General features: G+C 38.7%; 1 protein-coding gene across 1 annotated transcript in view; it reads right to left on the bottom strand.

Annotated features, from left to right (window-relative positions):
• LOC139951513 (uncharacterized) overlaps positions 1 to 15,795 on the bottom strand; it is a 357,017-nt gene that overhangs the window by 316,016 nt on the left and 25,206 nt on the right. Inside the window, exons 4-6 of the mRNA XM_071950443.1 lie at positions 12,140 to 12,385; positions 10,826 to 10,945; positions 9,383 to 9,520 (exon numbers count right to left, since the gene is read on the bottom strand). Of these exons, the coding sequence (XP_071806544.1) occupies positions 9,383 to 9,520; positions 10,826 to 10,945; positions 12,140 to 12,385 (504 nt within the window). The remainder of the gene's footprint in view (positions 1 to 9,382; positions 9,521 to 10,825; positions 10,946 to 12,139; positions 12,386 to 15,795) is intronic.

The raw sequence follows: 15,795 nt of genomic DNA, 5'->3' as shown, positions 1-15,795 counted from the left end.
TTTCTGCTAAACAGCAACAGTGTCCACTGCCTTAAAGCATTTTAAATGTAAATATTCTATTAAAAAACAAACAAACAAATTCAAGGTTTGTAGAACCCCTTACTTTGTTTTAGCGAGAAGGTTCAGCCCACTCTTCACTTAACTTCATAATTGACCGGATGTCAAACAAAATTACTTTTATTCCCATGAAAGTAGTAAACACTTCTTCGTTTTTATCAAGCCATTAGAGTTTCTTACTCCCAAGGTTAAACTAGAATAGAGTAAACAGTCTGATTGAATGATTTCAGTATTATTTCTTGAATGACCACAAAGACAGGTGAGGAGTTATGGATTAATTGATGTCATTGGTGAATATAGGCCACAGGTTCATCCGTTTAAATATAGACTGAGGAAACCTAGACTATTAGGACGACATTACATCACATACCAGTCATGCTCCCCATGTTATGTTCTTGTTGTGAATTAAGTGACCTATAAGAAGCTGTTGTTATGATCTTTTGGCAGATGTAATTTGCTTGGAGGTTGGTCCATTTCCGCTGAGAAGTTGCAATATGATCAGGTAACAAAATTGAAAGGATGTTCATAGCACAGTGACTTCAGTGAGCACATTAAAGGCACTGGACACTATTGGTTATTACTATAAAAAAAAATCGTTTGTATAAAAACTTACTTGGTAACGAGCAATGGAGAGCTGTTGATAGTATGAAACATTGTGAGAAACGGCTCCCTTTGAAGAACATAGTTTTTGAGAAAGAAGTCAATTCTCGATAAAATATTTTAATTGATTTTGAGACCTCACGCATGAGGTCTCGAAATTAAGCACTTTAAAGCCCACAACTTTGTGTGACAAGGGTGTTTTTTTCTTCCATTATTATCTCACAACTTTGACAGCCAATTGAGTTCAAATTTCGACAGGTTTATAATTTGGGGCATACATGTATGTTGAGATACACCAAGTGAGAAGACTGGTCTTTGACATTTACCAAAGGTTTCCAGTGTCTTTAAGTACGAGCTTACATAATTATGGGATTTAAAGCATGGCATGGTGAGGTATCAATGTAATGTATTTCGCGGTAACACCATATGTCTACTCGCTAGGTAGATAATGTTCTTTCGGTCTTGCTACATACGAAAAATATTGTTTAATTCGGGAGACTTCTCTACTACCGCGGAGTAAATTGCAAAGTTGTTCATAGCACAGTGATTTCAGTGAGCACATTAATGAAGCGCAAAGCTTACGCAGTTGATGCATTCAATGCCATGGTGAGGTATCAATGTAAAATACATATTTTGCAAAAACACTCATGTATGCTGGGTAGATTGTATTCTTTTGAGCACTTGTTTTACTATATTCTACAGAATATTTTGGGGAATTCGAGAGACATTCTCTATTACCATGGAGTACATTTTCAGAATCTAGGAGACTTACATTACACAGTTGCATTTATAACCTAAGTCTGTAGTAATTTAAGCAATGTCTACAGTGAAAAAGATATCAATTGAACAACAATTGTTGATGATTTTCTATATTGTTTATATTGGAACTGTTATATATATATTTATCTTCAAGTACGCGCTAATCCTCCAATCAGATTGGCAGAATGGAGTGGTGATAAAAACCTATATTGCACGGCTAATATCACTACCATGCGTCTTGTGTGTTCTATGTCACGCGCCAAGTTTGCTTGAAGATAAGTACGTTAGCACACGCGCGCTCGTGGAAATACGGAAAAGTTCTAAATCTGAGGTCTCGAAATCAAATTCGTGGAAAATTACTTCTTTCTAGAAAACTACGTTACTTCAGAGGTAGCCGTTTCTCACAATGTTTTATACTATCAACCTCTCCCCACTACTCGTTACCAAGTAAGTTTTTATGCTAAAAATAATTTTGAGTAATTACCAATAGTGTCCACTGCCTTTAATTTCCCTTTCACTTCAAGATTATCTATTGGAAGTGCCATGGCTTTTTTGCCCTCTCAAAGACGAAGTGCCAGGCCTGATATCTACTTTACATTGTACCACCCTAAATCAAAAAAACAATCAATATAATACAAGTGCATTATAGAGCTCAAAGTCTCTGAAACGCTATCAATACAAAATAAACTGAGTTGGGAAAAATTGAAGTTCCGATGTACTTCACTGGCTCCGAGCATGGAGGTAGAATTAGCTAATTCTAGCTCCATGCTCCGAGCCAGGGTGTGAACGGAAAACCCCCAAAAGATGATATGACAAGATTGTTTTATATCCTGAATCATTCCTGATTCATCAGCCACAGGGGGAAACCCTCCCAACAAGAAACGATCTGTTCACATTCATTCATAAAATAAACTAGAATTGGTGTCTCCAGGGGACTAAAGGTCAAAGGTTAACCCTGGGGATAAAGGGTCTAAGGTCAGCCTTAGGGAAGGGGTTATTCTTCCTGTTTGAAGGGAAAGGATCTAGGAGTCATCAAAGACTACAAAATATTGGTTGCTGAGGTGCAGTACACGTAGTTTTTTAGAATATGAGTAAAACAATGTCACGAAAAAAGGTTTTTACATGCTTAATTAATTTTGGTCTCATGACCACCGAGACAAAAATTGTTTTCATGACATTGTTTTACTCATTTCTCAAAAACTACAGCACCTAAGCAAATAATATTTTCAGGGAAGCTTTCTACCATCATTTTCTTCAAATCTGTAAATCTGTTTTTTTTCTCCAACAAAAGTACACAGAACCTTTAAAAAAATATCAAAGGGCTAGAAAACACAGACAGACTGAAAGTTTGACATTCATGTAAGAAGTGGGAATACTGGGATGCTGAATTGATGGTTTTTAAAGGAGTATTGAAGTGCTACAATTTAACACAGACAGCCCGGCTATTATTTGGACATACAGTAAGAACTGGGTTTACTGGGATGCTGAATTGAAGGGTTGCATAGAATCGAAGAGCTATAAAAGACAGACAAACCGTTTAATGTTTGATGCAGAAAGTGGGTATCTGACATTTTGGCATGCTGAACGTTTCGCAGGAGTTGAGCACATTTCAACTAATAAATTGTTGTATAAATCGTCAAAATTTGATCGCATTCGCATTCCGGTGCTATGTCGTGTCTGGGTGCTCCAAAATTCCTACTGTGCCTGCAGTGCAAACATGTCTGTGAAGCACATTCCTAAAAATCACCCAAGGACCAACTTTCTTTAAAAGTTTCAGACTGAAATTCACTCTATTCAATTGAAACTACATGTAGGGACAAAATCATCTGCAGTTAGGGTGAACTTGAATCTAAAACTTTGAAGGCAGTGGACATTATTGGTAATTACTCAAAATAATTATTAGCACAAACCTTACTTGGTGATGAGTAATGGGGAGAGGTTGATGGTACAAAACATTGTGAGAAACGGCTCCCTCTGAAGTGATAGTTTTCGAGAAAGAAGTAATTTTGATTTAGAGGCCTCAGGTTTAGAACTTGAAGTCTCGAAATCAACCATCTAAACACACACGACTTTGTGTGACAAGGTTGTTTTTTCTTTCATTATTATCTCGCAAGTTCAACGACCAATTGAGCTCAAATTTTCACAGGTTTGTTATTTTATGCATATGTGGAGATACACCAAATGAGACGACTGGTCTTTGACAAATACCAATAGTGTCCAGTGTCTTTTAGAGAGAAAGCAAATGCCTCGGTGCCCTGTAATTTTGCTGTGGTGCCCTCTGCAAGTTCCATTACAAATTTACATTTTCCCTATAGAAATGTCACTATTACCAGAGAAAAATTGCTGTGCCCCTTCAAGAGCGAAGGCCAAGGCTTTGACTGTCCATGCTTGGACAATCCAAGTATCAATAATAATAATTTTATTTTACAGAAAAGGAATTAAACAATGTGCTTTCAAGAAACATTCGTCCTTGAAATGAAATGCATGGGAGAAAAAAAACAGGAATTACAGAAAACAAATGAAATCAACTTGTCGTTTTTTCCTGCAATCAATCAACTCTTATAATACTCTCTCCAATCCTCCGCCACACACATGTCTTGTTTGTACACAGTTGACATAATATGTTATGTATGTCAACTGTCACGTAGTAAGTTCTGGATCTCAAATTGCTGTGGTGCTGATGCCCTGTGCTTTTGCTGTGGTGCCCTTTGCTAAGTTCCAATACAAACTCCAACACTTTCCTCACCAGAGTGCCCCCTTACAAGTTAAAATTGCTGTGCCCCTTCAAGAGGAAAGTTCAAGATATGAGAGCATACCTAGCCTATTGATACGGCCTTGATGACTCAACTGTCAACCAGTATTTTTCTATCTTAAAAATTAAATTTACAGAAAAGAGAAATAAACAGGATGCTTTTAAGTGAAATTGAATCAAAACATGAGGGGGGGGGACAGGAATTACAGGAAACAAATCTTGATATTAGCTCTTTTTTCTGTTATTCTCTGTCTTGCTTCCTGCAATCAATCAACTCTTATAATGCTCTCTTCAATCCTCCACCACACACATGCCTTGTTTGTACACAGTTGACATACATGTAATTATGTCATGAATGTCAACTGTCACTAGTTCTGGAACTCAAAACTGTGTAGGAAACTGGCTGCAACAACCAATGTTGTTTTGTCCATAGCTGGGTGATAAATCATTTAACCGTAGAGATGGAGCAAGGGCTGATCTACCGAACCATGTGTCCTCTGTCAAGTGTTAAGTGTTTATTTTTCATTATTATGACATTTCACAGTTAATTGCACTATTTGGACTGAAGTAGCAATTCCAATGTATGGCAGGCTTCTTCATTTAAAAAACAAAAATCATCCAACAACCAACGGATAAAATACATTAGGCTTGGATCCGGTTTGGATCAAAAGCTAAGGCCATCTACCCGACTAATTTACAATCCCTTGTGTGTATACATGTACACGTATATCTCAAACTTTTCATGAAATGTGTTATATGACTTGGATATTAAAGACTCTGGACACCTTTGGTAATTGTCAAAGACCAATCTTCTTACTTGGTGTATCTCAACATATGCATAAAATAACAAACCTGTGAAAATTTGAACTCAATCGGTAGTTGAAGTTGCGAGATAATAATGAAAGAAAAAACACCCTTGTCACACGAAGATGTTTGCTTGATTTCTAAATCTAAGTTCTCGAAATCAAATTCATGGAAATTTACTTCTTTCTCGAAAACTATGTTACTTCAGAGGGAGCTGTTTTTCACAATATCTTATATTATCAACAGGTCCCCATTACTCGTTATCAAGTAAGGTTTTATGCTAATTATTATTTTGAGTAATTACCACTGCCTTTAAGTATGTTAAATAAATTATATGAACAGCAGGATACGTGAAAGGTCCTGTAGAAACATGAGCCCAACTTGGTCAGCCCTCCCAAACGAATGCATAACAAAGAGGTTCCAATCTAGGAATGTTGCCCAATTGAGAATACTGTCTGACCACACACACAGTATCAAGCATTCTTAGTCATTACCATTTAGTAATTGTATTGAAACAACTTTGCAATTGTCTCATTAAATTTTCAACTAGGCCTGTGGTGACGATTGGCCTCTTGCATTAACTTCAATCAAATCTCACTATTTTGGCGGTCGGGTTACCATGGTAACCACCTGTTGACCACATGTTCAAGCCAACTCGGACCAGTGTGACTTTTATTACTATTGGCAAAACATCCCCAGTGGGTTTAACAGAGAAGGAAAACAGACTAATTGTAGAGGTCAGAACAGAGCTGTTAGATTTATAGCTATGGGCCATGTCTGACAGATGAACTTGGGATGTGGTCTCAGGGCTGGGCTACTGGAAGCACGTATTGGTAATTGAACGACTGGAACTACACTGTGGCCACGAAGGCTAGGTTCTTTGTTGTCCCTGGTTTTGGCCCTGGTGTCCCTTCAAAGGTTTTCTATTGACTTACAGATTTTCCAATGGAAATCTGGAAGTGGCAGTCCCCTTTGCAAAATGAAAACAGCCTTGTCTTCTCCAAAATGTCCCTAAAGCTTGACCTAAGAATTCTGTCCTTTCTGAAAATTAGAAACTTTCTTCAACTGTGTTCTCCACTTAAACAGTGGTCCGCTGGCCAAATGCTTGTTATAACTTCCGAGTACCGGTCAAAATTCTGTCCAAGTAGTCCAGGGAATGATTTCACAAAGAGTTAGGACTAGTCCTAACTTAGGACTAGTCCTGCGAGATCCACAATCTGCATGGATAGTCCTAAGTTAGGACGAGTAACTAGTCCTAACTCGAGATAAGACGAGTCCTAACTCTTTGTGAAATCCACTCCCTGCCTTGCTAGTTCATTGCTTCCAATTAGCAATTGTATACCAATGTGTACACTGACTGTTCGTATGGTTTTAAACTTAAGTCCTACCACAAAATGACAGTTGACAGAAAACCTTGGACAAGAACCAGTCTAAAGCTGTCAGAACAATGAAATGACAAGCTAGTAGGTGCCACTGTCTAGACACTAAAAAAAACGTTTAGGGCAACCATGATCACAACAACAACAAATGTCCATGTTGGACGAATTTGTGTGCTTTCAGATAGGAATAAAGGACTTCTAGCTACAAGTCTTTTATTATTTTAGTGAGAAATTACCTCTTTCTCAAAAACTATGTTACTTCAGAGGGAGTCGTTTCCTACATTGTTTCATACTACCAACAGCTCCCCAATGCTCATTACCAAGTCAGTTTTTTAAGTTCATGTTCATTTAGAGTAATAACCAAACGTGTACCTTCCCTTTAACAAAATTTTTGTTTGTATTGGGTCTTTGCAAAGGGCACCACAGCAAAGCACAGCAAATGCTCAGGGTGCCGTGGGTTATTCAAGGCCTGCAAATCTGTTATGGAGCATCCATGAGTGCATCTTTAACAAACCCATCATTGGACAAAACAGAATCATAAGAACGCAGAGGAATAAACTCACTTCCTGCAAGGTCGGTTTGAAGGTTATTCACAACTTGCAATTAGTTTGTTTTCCTGACTACTACACGATAGAATAAAGAGGGTCGACAAATCACTTAAAAACATGGAAGGAACACTTGTTGCAAAACTATCCATCATTCACATATTTGTAGGAAAACAACCTTCAAGTTGACATTGTGAGACAGTTGACCTCATGGGACACAGACTAGTCTTGGTTCAAGCATCAAGCCACTGTGTTTCATTTTCATGATCCACTCATGAGAGAGAATGTCATTGGACACATGGAGACCTTACATTCAGCCTTGAAACCAGGCTACATGTATTTACAAACTAAAGCTCGGTTCATACTTCCTGCGAATGCGATGCGAATTTGACGTGAATTTGACGTCACAGCCTTCCTTTCGCAGCAATATTCGGAAGTGAGCTGAGCAGAGTTGAACTGCTGCAAAATATTCATTGCGAATTTGTGACGTCAACAGTGCTTCGCCTACGCATTCGCAGAAAGTATGAACCGGGCTTAAGAGTTTATTTCTTGAACAGTGGCTTGTGCTCAACTTTGTGCTTTAACTGTGCCCAATGTCATAGAGCTGCTTTTAAAGCGGAAAACATGCTTAAAAATGTTCTGCTTAGCAGAAATCAGCAGGGTACCAGTCAAAAATTATGCATGTGACATGGGCCCAAATACATACAACCATAAGCATAAAAAATAACCTAGCACAGGCAAATCTTGCTTAACAGAAACTTGTTACCAGCCAAACTCCATAAAGTTTGTGTTGTTACAACATGTGCCCCACTAATTTTTGTGTTAGCAAAGAAGTTTGCTAAGCAGTATTTTCTGCTCAACAGCTTTATGAAATTGGGCCCTGGTAGTTTGACTAACAAACAATATTGTGGTAAGTATAACTTTGGTTTGCTTAGCTACCTTTTGTGCTTAAGTGGCTCTATGAAATTGGGCCCTGACTGCTTGAATGCCAACATCAGTAAAAAGGCTTCATCAATTTTGTGTGCTCCAGTTTTGTAACATTATGTGCTGTAAGTAGCATTCACTTTGGTTGAAGAGGTTTCCTTTCTCAGTTTCCAGCTTGGGATTCCATAATCACTAGACAGATCCTAAACTGGCCATTATTTGGCAACGTTCCGAGCTGAATGTGATTCCGCTAATGGATTATTTGTTAGGTCACTCACAAGGTATAAACCAAGCACCTGTTATGAAACAGGTGCTACTGTCTGAGCATGATCTGGGGATTAATTTCATTTGCTTAGCATGAATTTTCTTCCTTGATAAAAACAGGATTGATCCTAGCTGCTGAAATCGGCTGCAAGGATGTCATAGGCTGTTGAGAAAAAAATGAACTCTGAGCGCAAAGTGCAAAAAAGAGCTCAGAAACTTGCGCGCATGAAGCCCAGTTATTAAACATTTATGTTAAGTTTTAAAAGCCCTACACTCTGCAATCTGGGGCATTATTATATGGTTACATCTCCATTTCTTTTAGAATTTGATCTTTGAATCACATCCCTGTCTGATCCACATTTGCGATTTAATTTGTTTCTGGAATCAAAATTTGCTGGATTGGATCCACCAATTGCAGGGTTTAACTCTCCTCACAAGGTGCATTAAAATTGCCCAATCTTGAACCAAGTCTGATCCACCTTTCTGGATCTAGTGTAAACGGGGTCTATATGTAGTCACTGATCAGGGAAGTATGTGCATGTACCCACAAACCATGTGTGTACTGATGTGTCATACCATGGCCTTACTGGGTGTTAAACTGCTTTTTAAAGCTTGTGTATCACATTACCAAAACATTTCCCAGGAACTTCACAGGATGGCCTTTTCACACTTAAATTGCTAACCCTGGAAACTTTCCAGAAAAAAAAACATGAATGGCAAAGAAAAGACCAACTACATAGAAAAGGGCTTCATGCTGCAGTAGATGGGAATATTTTGGAAGTGAACTATTAAACCAACAATTTATTAGATGGAAATTTGCGCCAAATCGTGGGTTCCAATCCCACCCGAGTAATATGCCTATGATTTTGCTCACAGAGCTCGAGAAAGTATTCAGTGCTAACACACATGGGTGTATATGGATAAAACCATAAAAATAATAACCAACAACGGACATGTATAAATAAAACACACAAAAATACTTGGTGGGATTCGAACCAACAACCTACGATTAAATACCTTGTTTAGTGTTGTTGAAAAGACAAGTTACCCACCAAAAATAGTTGTTGGGATTCGAACCAATAACTTTCGATTGAAAACCTGGTTTAGTGTTGTTGAAAAGAGAAGTTACCCACAAAAAAATACGTGGTGGGATTCGAACCAACAACCTACGATTGAAAACCTGGTTTAGTGTTGTTGAAAAGAGACGTTACCCACCAAATAAATACTTTTGGGGATTCCAACCAACAACCTACGATTGAAAACCTGGTTTAGTGTTGTTTAAAAGAGAATTTACTCACCCACACAGCGAACTCCTTGGGGTGTCCTCTGTTGTTGAAATCCAGCAGGGCATGTTGTACCGCCAGGAGGGGCAGCATGGGAAGCAACTTGCCCAGGGGCAGGCATACCACCACCACAATTACTGCAACTACTTCCTCCTGCAGGTAGTAAAAAACAACCAAGTTAAGACAAGTCTATGGGGACATTTTGAAGCTGCACCAGTGCCATGAACCAGGCATATATATTTTTTAAAGAAATTTACGCAAGGTCGCCCCAAAATAGGCTAAACGCCACTTTTGGTATGGGGCTATAAGAAAAGTTAATTGATGAGAAAAGAACTAAGGGGAGGTGAAGGTAGGAATTGACATACCTCTTAAATTAATGGAGCAATGGATAGAATAAAACATTGTGAGAAACAACTCCCTCTGAAGTATTGTAGTTTTTGAGAAAGAGGTAATTTCTCAATAAAGTACTTTAATCTGAGAAAGACTTCAGGCCTGAATTTGTGCAACCTGAGGGTGTTTTTTCTTTCATTATTTTCTTGCAACTTTGATGACCAATTCAGCCGAAATGTTTACAGATATGTTATTTGATGCATAATGTTGGGAGAGACCAAGTGAGAATACTGGTCTTTAAAAATTTACCAAACATTTCCAGTGCCTCAAAAAATGTTAAGAAAAATGAAAGTTTTAAAATAACCATCTTCCTACTCCATTTTGATATTTATGTTCTGTCACTACCTGTCGACTCAATCATGACATCCTTCTTGTTGTTACTAGACAGTTCCACTCCTGTCTCTCCACATTCTCATGACTTCTTAACGTCACTTTGATCTGGTGACAGCCTACACTCTGTTGTCAACAGGAAGACCAAAGACTTACCTCTTGTTAAGATAAGATTTATAACATGTCTTGGAGGATACACCTGATGTCTTAGTACATTGCATTTTCCCTTTTAACATCCAACAAGGTATGTTGGATGTTACATGCTAAGTGCCTATGTGAAACCACATTATCGCTTCCCATTCCAAATAAGGCATTCCAAATTTGGCATTCCCAAATGGCCATTTTCAATTGGGCTCCATCCTCAAGTTGTTATCCCCCCTTTCCAGAAGTAAAGTGGTGTCCAGACAGTTAAACAGAACCAGAACCAAATTTCATTGAGCAGCTTAAGCAGAAAATATTTCTTTAAAGTTTTCTGCTAAGTAGAAATGAGCAGGATGCCAGTTACAAATTGTACTTGTGACATAATAGCTTGGCTGGTAACATTATTCTGGTAAGCGTAAGATTGTTATGCTTAGCTAATTTTTATGCTTATAATCAGCTCCATGAAATTTGCCCCAGCTCTGAAACAGGTTGTAGTCAATAGGTCAATGTACTTACAGTCAGCAGTTGTGCTTAAATGAAGCCCTTCCCTAGGGGTCATCAGACTGACCTTTGACCCGGGTCTTAACCCTAGCTTACCTGAGCAGGTTCGTCTATTACTCTGTAATTGTCCCGTTGTGCAAGCACACTGGTATCCTCCTAATGTGTTCCTGCAACGCTGCTGGCAGAGCATTGAATATCTGGAACACTCATCAATATCTGTAAAATAAATTTGGTGTCAATTTAGTTAACATAATTACAATTTGAAGCCATGGACCTTTTTTTTAAAAGCATTAATGAGTGAATGCAAGTTTACAAAATTTGTATGATTGAAAGTGGATCTGAAATTTTCCTTTCCAGTGTCTGTAAGTACAATATAGGCCTAATCACAATGTCCAAAATCTCAGGATCCGAACCGAGGTTTTGTTCACCCCGTTTCACACTGTAAAAATTTCGAACCGCCTCCGACCCGGGTAGAATGCTCTAGCCGGCTAGTTGAAAATTCAATCCGGATCGGATCGAAATTACATTTTTCGACGTGCCGGTTCACGTAAAGACCAGTGTGAATGTTGCTTAAAGCCATTGGACACTTTTGGGAAACAGTATTGTCCAGAGGCCCACACTTCGTGTATCACAACTTCTATATCAAATAACAAACCTGTGAAAATTAAGGCTCAGTCAGTCATCGGAGTCGGGAGAAAATAACGGGGAAAACCCACCCTTGTTTCCACACGTTTTGCCGTGTCATGACATGTGTTTAAAATAAATCCGTAATTCTTGACGACAATAATTGATAATTGTTTTAATGTTTAAGGCTTAATTCTAAGGCTGAACCGGAGAGGACCCGGGTAGGTTTCAACGTGGTTTGAAATGGAGGTAGTGTAAAAAGGCCTTTTGTATGCACAGTGAATGATTTCCCTTGTATATAGCAGAGCAAAACGCTACACAAAATGTTTCAGTTGCAACTCAATACTGGCATTCAGTGTGCAGAAATTAAGTTCAGTCTAAATTTCCTGCTATGCAAAACTGCTGGACAAAAATGTTCCCTGATGCATGCCTTGAACTTCCCTCTTAGAGGGGCACAGCAATTTTCCTCTGATGAGGGGGCACTTCAATCAGAAAAATGTAAATTTGTTTTGGAACTTCTTTGCAACTTTGTTTTGGAACTTTGGTTCAGCACCACGGCAATTGATTGCTTTTACTTTATTTTATGTTTTTGAATTTTTATAATTATTTTTAGATTTCTGTGCAGTATAATATCAATTTGTATTCCTCGGATGAGCAGGGTCTAGGAGGGCACATCTTTTTGAATAATTTTTTTTTTTTTACTTTTACCTTTCCCTGGGCGGTCTTTGCTCCTAATATTGTATTGGACCAAGAAGAAACTTTACAAAAATATTAAATAATCCTTACCTATGCAGTTCAGTCTGTCCGATGCCAACATGTAGCCAGGAGGGCAGGTACAAGACATTCCACCATTAGACGTCGACCCACAGGAATATCTACATCCCATAGTGCTACAGGAACGTACTGTACTTGTGCCATACACAGGTCTAGTCTGGTACCCTTGGTATCCTTGTACATAGCGTGGAGATGCTATTGAGGAAGATGGAGATCGTCCATTTAGAGCTGCGTATTGCGGCTGGGTGTAGGAATGCACTACAGAGAGAAATATTAAAAGAAACTTAAGTTTTGTTTGAAGCTTTCTCTTAAAGACGAGCAGAGTATAGTATTTGAAACGTCGATACCAGTGTATACCACACAAGCTCTTTCCAGAGCCAACACTCCCACACAAAAGAGATTTACACATGGTTGTACTCGCAAGTTACTTACTTAAAGGAACACGTTGCCCTGGGTCGGTCGAGTTAGTCTTTGAAAAGCATATGTAACCGTTTGTTATCTAGAATGCATGATTAGAAAGATATTTTAAAAGTAGAATATAATGATCCACACAAGTATCACTTGAAATTGCATGGTTTTTCTTTTACCTCATCGACAAACACGCTCGGCCATTTATGGATGGCCGACCGTGTTAGTTCGCAAAGTAAAAGGAAAACCACGCAATTTCAGGGGCAAATGTGTGTGGATCATTGTATTTTACTTTTTAAACAACTCGCTAACCATGAATTTTATAACAAACGGTTATTAACGCTTTTCAAAGACCAACTCGACCGACCCAAGGCAACGTGTTCCTTTAAGTATTACTAACTTTTAGTTTCTTTCTATAAATAAATTGGTTTAGAAAAACTTTTGTTATAAAAACAAAAAACTTTACAATATATTGACAGCAAGTTGTAAATTAAGTTGGATTTGAAACTTTAGAGGGAGGGAGTATAATTAGGTGAGGTTTGCGATAGCACCATGTGAAAATCTCTTTTGAGTAAGTGTTGGTTTACCATCAGGTTCTTTTCAGAACCAAAACTAAGCAAAAAGGATTTTTTACATGGTGCTATCGCAAACTTCACCTAAAGTAGTTGTCAACTATATATGGACAGATCTTCATTTAAAAGAACATTACAGAATTGGTTTTTGCTAACAAAACAGTTGCTGGCAGCGTAAACACTTTATGTAATCCACCATATATATATAAACTGACAAACCTGTAGAAGTTTGAGATTGATCGGCCATCTGGGTCACGAGAAAATAGTGAAAAACCGATTACACATTTTGCATGACATTGATGCAAACAAAAAAATGAATAAAACACTAACTGAGCGATAAACTCCAAACAAAAAGTTAAATTATTTATTTCTCATCAAATATGACAATTCAGGCAGAAATATTTCAAGGAATGTTTTCTACTATCATCATCATTAGACCGTGTAAGTTTGATGGAAATCTGTGATCTTCACGATTTTGTTTTCTGACCAATTCTGTAACATTCCTTTAATTTTGGGTTAAACCAAAAAAAGTTTACTAGAGTGGGACTTGAATTTGCGACCTCTCGATTTATATGCCGGCACTCTTCCAACTGAACTAGCTACCTAGCCCTACAGTGTATGTTGGCGATCTCCCTGTTCTGTCAATATCATTTTTTGGGGGGTGCCAGTCAGAAGACAAAATAAAAACAGTTTGCTGCTGTCTGGCCAGGGATCACACCCAAGCTTACATTACGACCTGGGAAAATATAGTGTCAGAAACATAACTGCTTTCGAATGCTGCATACAGTGTTGTAGCCACGGTGGGCGGTGCTGGGCGGGCCTGCCCAGGAATTACAATTTTTGCCCAGCACTCTGAGCAAAATACATTATGCTGCCCAGCACAGATTTCAACTGTTGTCCTCTTTGCATTGAATTGAGACACAGCTAATGATGAGGAGAATCAAATGTCACAGAGAAAGAACACAATCAAAAGGCCATTCAACTTCTTGCATGGCCCCATAACACAAACAGTTTGGGAACCTGGCCCCACTTCAGCAATAACGGCCCCATAATTAAACAAGAATAATTTTGTTGATCCCCCTTGCACTCGATAGACTTCCAACAAAATTTGATTTATTACCCGCCACTAAAACTGGTCTAGCTACAACCCTTGCTGCATACATGCATACATGTTTTCAGAGTTTGGGTGATACTGAGGGTGTGTTGCTGTAGGGTCTGTGGGGTTATCATCTTCTTCTAGAGTTTGGAAGGTCAACAGAGAAGAATGATGTAGCAGCTCAGAGGTTAACATGATTATACATAGCTCAATAAAGGCCTAGATGACACACGAAGTATGAGAAGGGGTCAGGAGAGTGACCTTGTTAATGACCCTGACCCAATATGAACGGTCAGGGGTCAAAGATCACGGCATTGCATTCATAGGCCCTTTTCTTAACCACGGCTGCGGTTCCAGATTCGGCTCAAACTAGATTGGCCCCGCGACTGTTTTTACATTTTGAGCGTGCTTTGCGTATACGTGCTCAGGGCTTCAGACGGACTGAAGCCGAATCCAAAGCCGAAGCCGTGGTTACGAAAAGAGCCATACATGTAAACTGGTCCCCTGTCTTTATCCACAAGGATATTTAAATACAGGCACTGGTTTACAGACCCAATGATTCCATTGGATGGATACAAGGTGATGTTTTTCAGCAGCTGCACTTTCATACTGCATTGCACACTGTGAGTATGTAACGTTGCCTTTTACAAGGTAGGATTTGACTGTGAATCTCCACGAAAAAAAGAATGGGAGGTCAAAGGTGCTTTTGGAAGGAGATTGACGTAGGCTCAAGCCTTATATAATTCACAAGCCTTGAAGGGTGATGTCAGATGTTCAGGCTAGCATACAAGCAATAAGCTTCATGTTCCTCGAACTGGCCTAGCCAGTTACAGGGACAGGGCCTTTTCCAACATAGCACCAAGACTCTGGAACTCACTTCTGGAAGACCTCAGCCAAATGGACAACATCACTCTCTTTTACGCTTGCTTTTTTCCAACAATTTGACAATACGTTAAACTTTACAGAACATTACAGAATTGGTTTTGCTAGCAAAAAAGTTGCTGGCAGTGTAAACACTTTATGTAGTCCACCATATACATAAACTGACAAACCTGTAGAAGTTTGAGAGCGATCAGCTACAATGTAGCTGGGTCATGAGAGAACAGTGAAAAACCGATTACAAATTTTGCGTTGCATCGATGCCAAAACAAAAATGAATAAAATGCTCCCCGAGCGATAAACTCCAAACGCGAAATTATACTATTTATTTCTCATCAAATATGAATTTTCAGACAGAAATATTTCAAGGGATGTTTTCTACCATCATCATCATTATATCGTGTAAGTTTTATGTAAATGTGTGATCGTCATAATTTTGTTTCTTACCAATTCTGTAACGCTCCTTTAAACTTTTTCCAGACAAGAGCCTTTGAATGTTTTTAGAAAATTGTGCCTTGTTAATAATTAAGTAGCTCTTAGACCTTCATGACCTTGTAGGACACCATGGAGGTATGACAGCATGGTTGGGGGGGGGGGTGTTCTATGAGAAGGACCTTGTAAACAGCCCTGACACAATATGACCATCAGCTTGATGTAAGGGACGTCTATATCATAAACAAGCACTTTCTTTCAAGTAGTCTGTGAGTAGTGTG

The sequence above is a fragment of the Asterias amurensis genome, chromosome 19, assembly GCF_032118995.1.
Source record: "Asterias amurensis chromosome 19, ASM3211899v1".
NCBI classification, from domain to species: domain Eukaryota; kingdom Metazoa; phylum Echinodermata; class Asteroidea; order Forcipulatida; family Asteriidae; genus Asterias; species Asterias amurensis.
The sequence above is the reverse complement of the archived record's forward strand: the minus strand, read 5'-3'. Positions and strand labels throughout refer to the sequence as shown.